Below are 15021 nucleotides of genomic sequence, written 5' to 3'. Positions count from 1 at the left end.
TATGTTATCCCTCATTTCTCCTATATATGTGATTTCTCTAATGGCATGTAAATTTTCAAAATTTTTTAAAAAAATAATTAATTTTTGGCTGTGTTGGGTCTTCGTTTCTTGCAAGGGCTTTCTCTAGTTGTGGCAAGAGGGGGCCACTCTTCATCGCGGTGCGTGGGCTTCTCACTATTGTGGCCTCTCTTGTTGGGAGCACAGGTTCCAGACGTGCAGTAGTTGTGGCTCACGCGCCTAGTTGCTCCATGGCATGTGGGATCCTCCCAGACCACAGCTCGAACCCGTGTCCCCTGCATTAGCAGGCAGATTCTCAACCACTGCGCCACCAGGGAAGCCCTCAATTTTTTAAAAGCTGAATTGGGAGATAATGTCAACCCATTTACCTCCTCCTTCCCTCTCCCCGCTTTTTTACATTATTAGAAACATTGTTTTAGCAGAACTATTTTCATTATTCTTACTATTAATTCCATTATTAGCTTCTCTCATGGGAGAAATGAAGCATTTAGGATTTTGCATATTTTTCTTCTCATGCACTTTGAAATTCTATGTTTAAATCTTAAAACTCCCTCAGTATTTGCTTTTAGTTTATTAGATGATTTACTGTTAATCTTTTGTTACTATTTGAATCTATTTCCTTTTTACAAGTGTCATGTATTTTTCATGGCTCAGTAGTTTCATCATTTTTTGAATTCTAAAGTTCTTAATGTATTCTTCTGCCTTCAGAAACTTTTCAGCCATGGCGCCATTCCTCTCATTTTTGTGCAAATATTCTGAGTCTTTCTTTTCCATGGTTTAAAAAAAAAAGCAAAGAAAAGAAAAGAAAAAGGAAAAAAAGCCCCACACCTTTTTTCTTTTTTCTTTTTTCCTTTTTCTTTTTGTGGTACGCGGGCCTCTCACTGTTGTGCCCTCTCCCCGTTCCGGAGCACAGGCTCCGGACGCGCAGGCTCAGCAGCCATGGCTCACGGGCCTAGCCGCTCCGCGGCATGTGGGATCTTCCCGGACCGCGGCACGAACCCATGTCCCCTGCATCGGCAGGCGGACTCTCAACCACTGCGCCACCAGGGAAGCCCCACACCTTTTTTCTTTGTTATAAAGGCAGTATTTGTTTGATTTAAGAAATTTGAGGAATATGGAAAAATGTAAAGAAGTCTGTGATGATTGCCATTCTCCTCTGCAGTATCGTAATGTTTATGCTGAAACTATTTCAATTTATACCAGAAAAAGTTTGAACTTTTTCCTTGATATGGGTGTTTGCTTTGGCATATCCTGTTTAACCTGGAGCCACTATTGTTCACAGGACAGATCTTTTGGAATTTTTAAGTTTACCTTATTTTGCCTTGTCAGCTTTTGTATAATACTGTTTCACAAGTGAATCTAAACTGCTGTTATTTCTATTAAAATTCTGTTGTTTATAGCCTTATTGTATATTTAGATCCTCTATTGTTCACAAGTCAGCTCAGTCTTTGTTTAGTGTCTTGTGTTCAGTTTTTCATAGTTTTTTTCACTTTAACGTAGTTTGAGATATTTTTTAGGTGGTGCCATTATGTTTACCATTGTTTCCTTCTCCATGTTCAGACCATAAGTGCTTCCTAATTACCATTTAATTAAACTTAGCTTTTAAAAAAAAATTATTCACTATTTTATAACAGTTTGCCACGGTTTAAGGTTGTGGTTGTATCAGAGTTTCTGTCCCAAAGGGGAGAAGTAACCTTTACAGTTTCCAGTGGTCTTTTGTAAAGATGTCATTTAATCTTTGCAACCCTGTGAGGAGTGATTATTATACCCATTTTTACTCTAGGGAACTGGGATTTCTCAGAGAGATTTAGTGTTGGCCAAGATTATATAGTTACTTAATCAAATAATCAAAACTCTGAATCTGGAACTCTTTCTAATGCCCCAGAGTTTGTGAAGTCCTTTTAAAGCTCTCTTTTAGAATAGTTAATATCAGTTTCTTCTGTGCCAACTTGCAGGTTGTTTTGTAGATTTCTGTCCTTGTGGGTGACTCCTGGTTTCTGGCTACCTCCCATTCCATTTGGTATTGCAGACACTAAGGAACAGTGGTTTGAAATAGAGCCAGAGATGGGAATTCCCTGGCAGTTCAGTAGTTAGGACTCAGTACTTTCACTGCTGTGGATGCAGGTTCTATCCCTGGTCAGGGAACTAAGATTCCACAAGCTGTGTGGAGCGGCCAAAAAAAGAAAAAAAAAAAAAAGAAATAGAACCAGAGGGTGTTTTTTTGTATTTAGATTTATTTATTGATATTTTAAGTTTTTTGATGGAGGAAATACACTGAATATACATGCAGAATTTAAAAATACTTATGTAAACATGTATATGTTGCAAAATATAAATTGCATTATAACTATATAGTTTATTTTTCTTTATTTTTTTGGCTGCGTTGGGTCTTAGCTGTGGCATGCAGGATCTTCGTTGAAGCATGTGGGATCTTTCATTGCGGCGAGGGCTCTTCGTTGTGGTGCGCGGGCTTCCTGCTAGTTGTGGTGTGTGGGTTTTCTCTCTCTAGTTGTGGTGCGCGGGCTCCAGAGCTCATGGGCTCTGTAGTTTGCGGCATGCAGGCTCTAGTTGAGGTGCGAGGGCTCAGCAGTTGTGGCGTGCGGGCTTAGTTGCCCTGCGGCATGTGGGATGTTAGTTCCCCGACCAGGGATCCAATCCTTCTTCCCTGAATTGGAAGGCGGATTCTTTACCACTGGACCACCAGGGAAGTCCCTATATAGTTTTATAACCTGCTTTTTTTTACTTCATGATGGATTTTGGTCTTTCCATATCAGTGTATGTGTTTCTGCTGCATACTTTTATGGCTGCATAATATTTCATCGATAACTTATTTAATTAATTCCCAACATATGGACACTTAGGTTTTTTTCCACTTTGCTGCTATAAAAAAAAAAAAAAGCTGATGTTACCAATCTTGTACCTACATTTTTTTTTTTTTTAAGATGTGGGGGGTAGGAGTTTATTAATTAATTAATTTGTGCTGTGTCGGGTCTTCGTTTCTGTGCGAGGGCTTTCTCTAGTTGTGGCGAGTGGGGGCCCCTCTTCATCACGGTGCACGGGCCTCTCACTATCGCGGCCTCTCTTGCTGCGGAGCACAAGCTCCAGACACGCAGGCTCAGTAGTTGTGGCTCACGGGCCTAGTTGCTCCGCGGCATGTGGGATCCTCCCAGACCAGGGCTCGAACCCGTGTCCCCTGCATTACCAGGCAGATTCTCAACCACTGTGCCACCAGGGAAGCCCTGTACCTACATTTTTATATGTTTGTCTTCTATCCCTATCATAATTTTCTAGGAATAGAATTGTGGGGTTAAGGCATAGAGACAATTAAAGTTTCCATGTATACAGCCATATTATCCTGTGAGAGGTTCTGCCAATTTATACTTTTATAGTTGGTTTGAGTGCTCATTTTCCACACCTTCTCCAGAGCTGGTGTTAATAAAAAAATAATAGCAAACGCTTAACATAGCACTTATGATGTGTCGTGCACTGCTCTGAGTGCTTTCCCTATCTTTATTTAATCCTTCATCAACATTGTGAGATGGGTACTGTTATTGTCCCTAGTGTTATTGTCCCCATTTTACAGATGAGGGAACGGAGGCACAGAGTGGTAAATTACTAAGGTGTCACATAGCTGATAAGTGACAGAGCCAGGATACTGATCTAGGAGGTCTGATTCTAGGGTCTGCCTCTTAAACACTGAATTATAATGCCTGTTCTTTTTTTTTTTTTAATTTAGGTAACATGATTTTTTTTTCTGATTCTTAAACTTAAATTTTTTATTGAGATATAAATTCACATAACATAAAACTCACCATTTTAAAGTATACAATTCAGTGTTTTTTTTTAATATATTCAGTATGTTATGCAACCATCACCACTATCTACTACCTAATTACAAAGCATTTCCATTGCCCCCCAAAAGAATTTCCATACCTACTAACAGTCCCAATACTCTTCTGTCCATGTCCCCTGACCACCATATAGGACTTGAGTTTATATATCTGTGAGAGTGAAGCACACAGGTTTGCCAAGCTAGTGAGAAATAGTAAGGGAGAGAGTGTTGAAGTTCGAGATCTTTGATAGGGCTAGAAAGACCCTGGGTACCATTAATACCCAGCTCAAGATCTAGGTATTTCTTTCTGATCCTGCAATAGACTGTCCTCCCTATCACCTTGCCTGAAGCATACTGACATAGAGGCATTTAGAATTGAAGTAGGCAGCAGGGAATGATTGTAGGTGTTGGGGTAGAGGATTGACATGATCAAAGTGGTGTTTAACAAAGGGTGGTTTGGCAGTAGTGTGCAGAATGGGATAAAAAATATTGGAGTCAGATAATTATGTGGCACATGTGAATTTCTTTCGTTAAATATAGCTTAGAGAACTTTAGTCATCTCTGCTGCGGATGCTGTTTAATATTAATGTAAACTGCTTTTGGTTTTATATCACGAAGTATGAGTGCAGTTTATTTTCCCCCTCATATCTTTATAGCAGAAAATCAGTAATGTAATATGGTTAATTTAGTAAACAAGTTGAAGAGAATTTAATTCCTAATTCATCTCATTTGCTGAGACTGAAGTCAACATTTTTTTTTTTTAAATAAATTATTTATTTATGGCTGCATTGGGTCTTTGTCACTGTGCGGGGGTTTTCTCTAGTTGTGGCGAACGGGGGCCACTCTTTCATTGCGGTGCGCAGGCTTCTCATGGCTGTGGCTTCTCTTGTTGCGGAGCACGGGCTCCAGGCGCACGGGCTTCAGTAGTTGTGGCTCACAGACTCAGCTGCTCTGCGGCATGTGGGATCTTCCCAGACCAGGGCTCGAACCCCTGTCCGCTGCACTGGCAGGCAGATTCCTAACCACTGCGCCACCAGGGAAGCTCTGAAGTCAACTTTTTTTTTTTTTAAATAAATTTATTTATTTATGGCTGCATTGATGTTCGTTGCATGCGGGCTTTCTCTAGTTGTGGTGCACGGGCTTCTCATTGCGGTGGCCTCCCCTGCTACAGAGCACAGGCTTTAAGGCTCTAGGGCACCCAGGCTTCAATAGCTGTGGCACGTGGGCTCAGTAGCTGTGACGCACGGGGCCAGTCGCTCTGTGGCATGTAGGATCTTCCTGGACCAGGGCTCGAACCCGAGTCCCCTGCATTGGCAGGCGGGCTCCCAACCACTGCACCACCAGGGAAGTCCCTGAAGTCAACATTTACTAGATAGATCTGTTGTTCGATTTTCAATGATTTGTGTCATTAAAGGTATCTCTCAAACTGGTCTGGGGAAAGAGAGGAAGTGAATCTTTGTTGTATACCTACTTGTTGCCTTTTAATACATTGTCTCATTTAATCATTACAATACCTAGGGAAGGTGGTATTCTCTACAATGTGAAGCACCAACATGTGAACCTGGCCCGTATTGACCCCCAAACTCACACTTTGTCCATTGTATGGCAAACTGTCTCTGGGGTTGTTTGAAATCACATTGAGTCTTTTCCCCCATTAAATATAACTTGTATAGAAACTTTTAAAGAGAAAAAATCATCCATGTTCAACTGGTGCAAACACAGCCCCTGTTAACCAACTTTTGTTTTTTCCTGGCTGGATTTTCCTATATGTGTTTTTTTTTTTTTTTTTTTTGCGGTACGTGGGCCTCTCACTGCTGTGGCCTCTCCTGTTGCAGAGCACAGGCTCCGGACGCGCAGGCTCAGCGGCCATGGCTCACGGGCCCAGCCGCTCCACGGCATGTGGGATCTTCCTGGACCAGGGCATGAACCCATGTCCCCTGCATCGGCAGGTGGACTCTCAACCACTGCGCCACCAGGGAAGCCCCTTATATATGTGTTTTTTATACATTAGTTTGGTGTATGTGTATAGCTTTGTCTTCTGCCTTTTCACTTGACATTCATCAGCTATTTCCACATTGCTATATAGTATATACAACCTTTTAAACAGCTGTTTAATGTTCCATGGCTGTGTCACACCATTTCCTGGTGATTTTTTTTTTTTTTTATTTTTTTGCGGTACGCGGGTCTTTCACTGCTGTGGCCTCTCCCGCCGCGGAGCACAGGCTCCGGACGCGCAGGCCCAGCGGCCATGGCTCACAGGCCCAGCCGCTCCGCGGCATGTGGGATCTTCCCGGACCAGGGCACAAACCCGCGTCCCCTGCATTGGCAGGCGGACCCTCAACCACTGCGCCACCAGGGAAGCCCCCTCCTGGTGATATTTTAATGTTTAAATATTTAATATTTAAACATTCAATATTCTTAATATTTCCACTGTTTTCAGTGTAGAGATCATGGAACTGTCTTGTAGGCAGTTGGATATGGGGTCATGAACAAGCTGGGGTTTTTTTGGGAGTAAAAGCATACTACAGGGGTCCTGTAAGACTGGATTGGTATGCAGGTTTTCCCAAATACTATTAACATCTAGAGAATGAGAATAAACCCATTGAAGTTTTCTTAAGAACAACATACAGAGTTTGAACATGTTCTGAAGGGGAGTCAATAAGGAATCAACTGGCGATGAACTGAAAATTTCCACGAGTTGATAAGTACTTAAATAATACTTATTGTTAAGTATTATTTAAGTATTCACTGATAGGACTTTGCCCAACAATGCTCTGAAGGCTGGAAATAGCACTGGCAAAAGCAGATGAAATGGCTTTAATAAGGTTGGGGAAAAGCAACTGAAGACTTGAGTGGTGGGAGTGCATGAGAATGCTGAGAGAGAAGTAAAATGAGATATCACAGTGGGATGGCTGAGGGCAGAATATTTTTATATATGGTAGGAGCCGTCTTGTCTCAGTGCTTTAAGATTCTGGTAGTTGGTTAATCAAAGTTTTTTAAGTGTGGAGTCACAAAATAATTCATAAATGCATGTAGTGTTTTAACTTAAAAATATATATTTATTAAACAGTATTTTGAAAGAGGGCCCAGAATTTTTCTTTGAGAAGAGCTGGAATTTCCCCTTTCTTGAATAAACCAGATTTATAATGCATTGAGTACACATTCCAGTTTTAGTGTCTTTAAAAAGGAACTTAAAGACTTGTGGATACAAAAATCTAGGTTTTTATCTTGCCTACACCTAAGGCAATAGCTATTTGTAAAAAGCAACTCATCTTAACTCTTTGTAGCATTCAATTTTGCTTTCATAGAAACAATTTATTTTCACTCTTATGAAGAGTTGAAACCAACAGAATTACAATAACAAATACAGTTGGCATACACAAGCTGTATAACATACATAACTGACTCTTGAAGCACAAGAGCTGCTCTCCTGGTTGGAGCTAAAGTACTCGTGAATGTTCTGGAGAGTGACCTAGTAGCCTTGAGGATTCATTGAGCCATGGGCATTGGTTTGTATGTTTTACAGAGAAAAGCACACTTTGGTTAATCTGGAGAGCTGATTAAATTGGGAATAAATTCTAAGAGTGACATAGACTGAGCAGTAGGAGAAGGGAAAAGGAGTGATTAAAAGGGAAGTGGTCAGAGTGTTGGGGGATAATCAAGATTATTAGTTTGGAAGGGGAGGCCAGGTGTGTCAACTGCTGTAGAAAGGTCAAGAAAAGAGTTGTAAGACTAAGAAAAAATGTATGGATCTTTAGAATAGAGGTCATGTTGAGCTTTGATAGAGTTTTGATATGAAGGGGGAAGAAGCCAGGCTTTCTAGAGGTTAAGACATTATTAAAGGAGGGGCACCCACTCTGAGCCAGGACTTGACATAAACTTGGAGGCAATATATTTAGGACCTCCTATTGAAATGAAAAACAGCCGTAGTGATATGCAGAGATCTTGCAGATTGCTGCTTATTTGACTCACTTTCTTTATAATGATTGTGTTAGAGAATTAAATGTAAAGCCTTTCATTTTATCTTTTATAGTGGATCTAACCCGGGGGTGATTTTGTTCCCTAGGGGACATTTTGTAATGTTGAGACATTTTTGGTTGTTACAGCTGGTCCTACTGGCATCTAGTGAGTGGAGGTCAGGGATGTTGCTGAACATCCTGCAGTGAACAGGATAGCCCCCGCCCCCAACAAAGAAGTAGGTAACCCAAAATGTCAGTAGTGCCGAGATTGAGAAGCCCTCAATTCTGTCGTAACATTTCCAAAGTTAATTCACTTTTGGCTCCTGTAATTACTAGCTAACTCATAAGATCCTCCAACTACCTTCTGTTTAATTGGAACGGTGGTAGGAAAGTCACATCATTCTGGAGTGCTAATAGGTCTCATTTTGAACTGCAGCCTGAACCTAGTTAGTGCTGCCAAAAGTTGGGGATTCTGGCAGTTCAGGTTCACAGTAAGTAGGGTTCCTTTGCTTACTGTGTATTGCTCCCCAGCTTTGAAATGTTAATGAAAATTGAGACAAGTTTTACATTTAGAGAATTATATGACTGGCACATATGTAACCAGAGCAAAGTATTTCTGTTTTGAGCCACTCTGCTGAGTGATTCCTTGTGTAAAATATTTCTATTTAGAGAACTGAGTTTTGAGGGCCTTAGAAATGGCGCATCCTTTTTGCTGAATTTCCATTTTGGGCTCAGGAAGGCAGGTATGTAATTATCATCATCACTGACAGGTAGTAGAGTGCCCTCTTGATGCCTGGTACTGAACAGAATACTTGAAAAGAAATAACATTCAGAAGATGATCCCAATATAGAATTCCTACTATACTGAGTTTGAGCTAAGGCAGTAGTTCTCAAATTTGGGAGGAGTCAGAGCACCAGAAAGTCATGATGCTCTTGATAATGTAATTTTATCATGTAAACTGTGATGTAGCACCAGATTATTTAAGACTTTCCCTAGAAATGTTTATCTTAAATTTACATGCAATCATTATGTCAGGATTGTCTTTAACTTACATGTATCAGTGACCTGACCAATAGTGGCTTAAATGATAAGAACTTTATGTGTTCATTTCCTGTAACAGTAAGTCTGGAGGGATGAAATCCAGGGTGGTTGTGGTGATTCCATAATTCTCGCCACACTCTTGCTCCTGTCTGTCTGGTCTACCATCTTTAGCTCCTAGCTTTCACTTTCACCCATGTAAGATGGTTTCCACAACCTTAGGCAAGAGGTTTACTTTCCAAACAGAACAAAGAATGGAATGAGGAAGGAGGAATGGACAGTGCTTATATATCAACTGTGGTACACAGCAAGGGACTTGGGGAAATAGATTACTTAGCTGAGTACCTTGGTCCCCAGAACAAAATTGGGGTTCCCTTACTAAGTAAGAAGGAGAGAATAGATCCAAAGTAGGCAATTAGCCACGACGGCCACAATGACAAAACAATTTAAAGTGTATGTTCATGAGCTTGTGACATTCATGATCTTGTATTTTCATAAAACACTGTTGGAGGACTTCCCTGGTGGCGCAGTGGTTAAAAATCCACCTGCCAATGCAGGGGACACGGGTTCAAGCCCTGGTGCGGGAAGATCCCACGTGCTGCGGAGCAGCTAAGCCCGTGCGCCACAACTCCTGAGCCTGCGGTCTAGATGCCATGCTCTGCAACAAGAGAAGCCACCACAGTGAGAAGCCCACGCACCGCAACAAAGGGTAACCCCCGCTCACCGCAACTAGAGAAAGCCTGTGTACAGCAACAAAGACCCAATGCAGCCAAAAAAAAAAAAAAAAGATACATTAAAAAAAATAAAATACTGTTGGAATTTTTCTATTAATATTCTTTACTTATTTGTTGAACATTGGTTTTGTTGACAGCTAGCAAGGAAGTAATCTCAGATAGTGAGGGTTTAAGAAATCTAAGTGAAAAAAAATCTCACTTAAAATGAGAAAATTCTCTCCATTGAAGCTTTTCTTTTTCAAATGAGAAACTGAAATTCTACTTGATTTTAATGAAGGTACATTATAGTCTAGGACACACGTTTTCCTAAGGAACATGGTTTGGGAACCACTGATAATTAATATTTATGTGTACTATTAAATTATTTGTGTCTCTGCTTTCACTTATGTTCATAGATAAGAACATTCTTTTCTCTCTCTTTTAATATTACCACATGTTGTGGGCAATTAAAACAATGCCATTTCTAAATTTTGTGTAATGATCCTATCTATATTAGTTTTATAATCAGAAAAAGTCTTACTAATTTTTCAAGGTCAGTGCAAGTCTTGCCATCTTTGACACTGCACCCTATACTTCAAATCTATTTTTACTTCCTACTTCTTGAAACTCCTAGAGCAAACATAGTCTGTACAACACAATTTCCCCCTTATTATAGACCGTATTTATATTGAATTAATCACTTATTGTTCCATATGTTAGCAAGATCATAAGCTCCCTGTTATGTTCTTTCCAGTGTATCCCAAATTCTTAGCATAATACTAGATACATAGGAGATACATAATTGCTTCCTGATCAACTAACTACATAATCACATTTACCACATTAACACACATGAAAATAGCATGGATTTGATAGCAAGATAGATGTAAAATAAAACATGACAAATAACCAGTATAATCAGAATTTTATGACTTTTCACTCTTACCTTTTAATATAGGACCTCTAGCTCCCACAGAATGCCTCCTTGCCAAGTTTATTTTTGGAGTTACCCAGGGGTGTACCATGTAAGCTCACTAATGTATTCTGGCCGCTGCCACACAGCATGTCTTATTTTTCTTGTGATGTTAGCTGCCCCTGAAGTTGCGCATTGGTACCTCCCCCTAGATATCAGAGGTGTACCTTGGAGCCTGACACCACTATCTCCTTGGCTTTGTGCTGGCCTGCCCAGGTGTGCTGCGCTGGGGATGGTGAGGTGTCCTAGCCCCTTTTCTACCCCTCTTATATCTTGTCATGTGGGTATCAAAGTGGAGCTCTTTGTGTCTTGTTGCCTCAGAGCTTTTTTTAGTTTGTTTTTGTTTTTAATTTTTATTGAAGTATAGTTGATTTACAATGTTGTGTTAGTTTCAGGTGTACAGCAAAGTGAATCAGTTATACATGTATCCACTTTTTTTTTTAAACATTCTTTTCCTATATAGGCCCTTACGAGAGTATTGAGTAGAGTTGCCTGTGCTATATACAACAGGTTCTTATTAGTTGTCTATTTTATATATAGTAGTGTGTATATGTCAATCCCAATCTCCCAATTTATCCCTCCCCCCATCCCCATGTAACCATATGTTTGTTTTCTACATTCGTGACTCTACTTCTGTTTTGTAAATAAGTTCATTTGTACCCTTTTTTTTTTTAGATTCCGCATATAAGCGATATCATATGATATTTGTCTTTCTGTGTCTGACTTACTTCACTCAGTGTGACAATCTCTAGGTCCACCCATGTTGCTGCAAATGGCATTATTTCTGTTCTTTATTATGGCTGAGTAATATTCCATTGTATATATGTACCACATCTTCTTTTTCCATTCCTCTGTTGATGGACATTTAGGTTGCTTCCATGTCCTGGCTATTGTAAATAGTGCTGCAGTGAACATTGGGGTGCATGTATCTTTTTGAATTATGGTTTTCTCCAGGTATATGCCCAGGAGTGGGATTGTTTGGGTGCTTCAGAGTTTTTAGTGAAAGGCATTGTTTAGTTTCTCATTGTTAGCCTCTCTGTCTCCATCATGATGACCCTTTGGGGCAGTCTGGATGAGATACCACCCTGTGCTTGGGATCACTCCTCCTTTCCAACCAAGGCTTTGTTTATCAGGCTGAGCTTTTCTGCCTCACTTTAGTAAGGATGATTATTCTCTAAAAATGTTCCTTGGTCCCTCATGCAAACAGATGCTTGAACAACTCAACTCTCACAGAGATGTGAGAATCTTAGTGGCAGGGAGGGTTTAGGCTCTAGATTGCAATCTTGTTTTGCTTTTAAAATGCAACAGGTAAAACATTGCAACTCAAAAGACTCTCAAGCCAGGATAGCAAGTCTTAACTCAGAGCATGATCTTGACCCATGGACAAAATAAAAACTTTATTCTTGTTTGGTATGTGTGATTGTATTGGAACCCAGTGTGAACTTTAAGGCTACAAAGAAAAGAAATAAGAGAAATACACTAAATTTTATTTCTCAAATTGTGCAATTGTTTTTATTTCTATGGTCCCTTAAATTGATGAAGCCTATGGTTGAGCAAAGATATTATGCATTCTTATCTTCTTTTCCAGAGCAGTTCTTTATTAATGTATAGTTATCTTCCTTGGGTTTTAAAATGTACATTAGACAGTAACTGGAACCCGGACCTTATGTAGATTCCCAGTAGGAATGTAGGCAGATTGAAAAAAGCAACCCCCACACTTAAGATTGAGCCTCAGGAGCTAATGCAAGAGGTTAAGGGGGGAAGAGAAGAACAAGCAAAAAGTGGGAGATGAGGAAAACCAAGAACATAAAGCCTCCAGAGCCAGGATGAAAGAATAGAAAGATGGTCATTTGTGCCTTGAATAGTGAGAGAAACAGACAGAGCAACAAAACAACTGCATTAGTTTCCTGTGGTTTTCATTTCTACTCATCTTTTTATTTTATTTTATTTTACACATAGCTTGAACTTTAGAGCAATCCAATTTTGTGCACCTGAGATCCGTTTAAGGAAAAGAAGAAAAAATTTTTGTAACCAATAGTTACATAGACATATGCTTACTTTAGTGCAGTGCTTGGTGCAGAGTGGTTTCTCAAATAAGTCCTGTGACTATCAGCTCCTTGTGTATTTAGGTACTTGACTGCCAGGTCGTTGGAGGGTCAGCTAGGAGGAGGAGACCTGAGACACATTGCAGAGCACTGAGGCCAAGTGGGGCAGAGAGAGGAAATGATGGTCAACCAGGACAGATGTCACTAGATAGAGAAGTAGAACGTCCTTGACTCAGTCCACCGAGTCCTGATTTGAAGTCTAGAAGTAGAAAACAACCAGGGATGAAGGATTGCTGGAGAAAAGCTCGCTGAGATCTGTTTGCCAAGACCTTGTCTCCATCTAGAGCTGCATGAGATCTTGTGCTCTTTCCAGAGTCTCTCAGCTATTGAGCCACAGGGTCAGAAGCTAACTTAGGCCTCTCTGCTCCCAGACTCATGAGTTCACCTCTACACTGGGATGAGTTTTTAAGCAACCGTTTGTTTACTGTTTGTGTAAGTGCATTTGTTGTTATAGCTCTCATTCCCAGTAGGGAGGATATGAAAATTGTCTTTGTAGTGGTTTTCACCCAATCCCATGTGATTGGCTGCTTTACTTAGCATTAACCTGGAAGCAGTTTATTAGGTTTCCTAGAGAGATTATTTTGATAGTTCCAGAATAAGACTGACAGTTTTGGAACAGGCACAGAATGACCACAGAATACTAGTATTATTGATAGGCTCTGCTTCCTGTGGTAGTAAAATTAAATCAGTCATTTAAAAAATTTAAGTTTAGAAAGATTTTGAATCTTTCTTTGCATGTAAATGCTCCATATGTACCTGTTATGAGATTCAAGCTTACTTCATAATTCTTTTGTAATTAAAACTGTTTATTTGTTCTAGAGTGAATAATGATCATCCAAAACTTATTTTGGGTACCAGAAGAATCAAGATTCTTTTTAGTTATTATTTTTTATCCTTAAAAGTAACTTAAACACTAGAAAAATAATCTAAAACGTTAAGACAATAGTAAGAAGACTGTCTTAAGCTCTTGGCAGGAAAAATATAAAGATTCTTTGGATTTATCTTTGGGAATTATATGAAATCCTGAAATTTTGAGTTTTATTTTTCTTTGCTTTTATATGCTTTTAGGCATATTATCATGTAGGACTCTCTTTGGGGAATCTTGAACATTTTGTGTCCTGTAGAACTTGTTTTTTGTATGTTGTGTCTTATTATACTTGTGAATGAGGTGTAAGGATTTTTTTCTTTTATTTATATATGTACCTTTGGATAAAAAAGACAAATATATATGAAACAATGTTTCCTCTTTTACAGAATTAAATGTGAGGGAATCTGATATAAGGGTTTGTGATGAATCATCGTGTAAATATGGAGGAGTCTGTAAAGAAGATGGAGATGGTTTGAAATGTGCATGTCAATTTCAGGTAAGGAAATTAAACCTCTTTTCAAAATTTTACATTTGTCATATTTTGTAATTCCACATTTTTCAAATTAAAAAGCTTATTAAAACACCTTGAACCCCACAAGAAATTTGGGTTGACAGCCCACCGATTCTTTTTTGTCAGATGAAGTGCTCTTATTTGTACCTTCCATGCTTCTTTTCTTGAATTATGGGGGCAGACTGGCTCTAATAGAATGTGAAAATGCCTTGAAAAATATATTAAAGTTCTATTCAAATGTAAGGTATAATTGTCACTGAAAGGAAATAAAATACAGATTGCAGTAGAGTCACTTATTTTAAATGTTGGCCTTTTTTCCCCATTTCCTTCTCTTTCTAGTCTGTCTCCCTTCCATTCTTATTTGCTGCTGTCTCATCTTTTTAGGCCAAAGAACATGACTGATTTGGTACCTCAAGGTAGATTGGGGTTAGTGATGGACTAGAAAGGGGAACCTCAAACCAAGTGTGAATATCTTTGCTTTTCAAATGCTGTTTTAGTTGTGATTTTGTTTAAAAAAACAAAAGGAATGGAAATGAAATGTGTTACATTCAATTCTTCTTCTTCTTCTTTTTTTTTTTTGGCTGCACCACCTGGCTTAAGGGATCTTAGTTCCCTGACCAGGGATTGAACCCACGCCCTAGGCAGTGAAAGCGCAGAGTCCTGACCACTGGACCACCAGGGAATTCCCTCAATTCTTTTTTTTTATTTTCCATGATTAAGTTATGATCTGGCTTCAGAATATTGTTCACAAGATGGTCCCTTATTAAGGATTTGAGATGAGAAGAAGGAAGTAGAATATTTTAAACTCATAATCTTATTCTAACTGTACCCACCATTTTGAATTTTAAAGGTAGGAAAGGGAACAGATCAGGAGTAAAAGCATAGGGTAGTCAGTTACTTCTAGTAACCCTATAACTTCAGGCATGTTTCTGTATGATCCATCTGAAAAGAGAAGGCATATTTCCCACCCTTTCTTTTTTTTCTTTTTTTTTTTTGCGGTATG

The 15021-nt window shown here is 39.4% G+C and overlaps 1 protein-coding gene across 1 annotated transcript in view; it reads left to right on the top strand.

The window, feature by feature from the left end:
* The window catches only part of TMEFF1 (transmembrane protein with EGF like and two follistatin like domains 1), a 93238-nt gene that overhangs the window by 13078 nt on the left and 65139 nt on the right, over positions 1-15021 (top strand). The window contains exon 2 of the mRNA XM_007461636.1: positions 13894-14003. Within this exon, the coding sequence (XP_007461698.1) occupies positions 13894-14003 (110 nt within the window). The remainder of the gene's footprint in view (positions 1-13893; positions 14004-15021) is intronic.

The sequence above is a fragment of the Lipotes vexillifer genome, unplaced genomic scaffold (genome assembly GCF_000442215.2).
Source record: "Lipotes vexillifer unplaced genomic scaffold, Lipotes_vexillifer_v1.1 scaffold809, whole genome shotgun sequence".
NCBI classification, from domain to species: Eukaryota; Metazoa; Chordata; class Mammalia; order Artiodactyla; family Lipotidae; genus Lipotes; species Lipotes vexillifer.
Note: the sequence above shows the minus strand (reverse complement) of the source record. Positions and strands in the feature narration are given on the sequence as shown.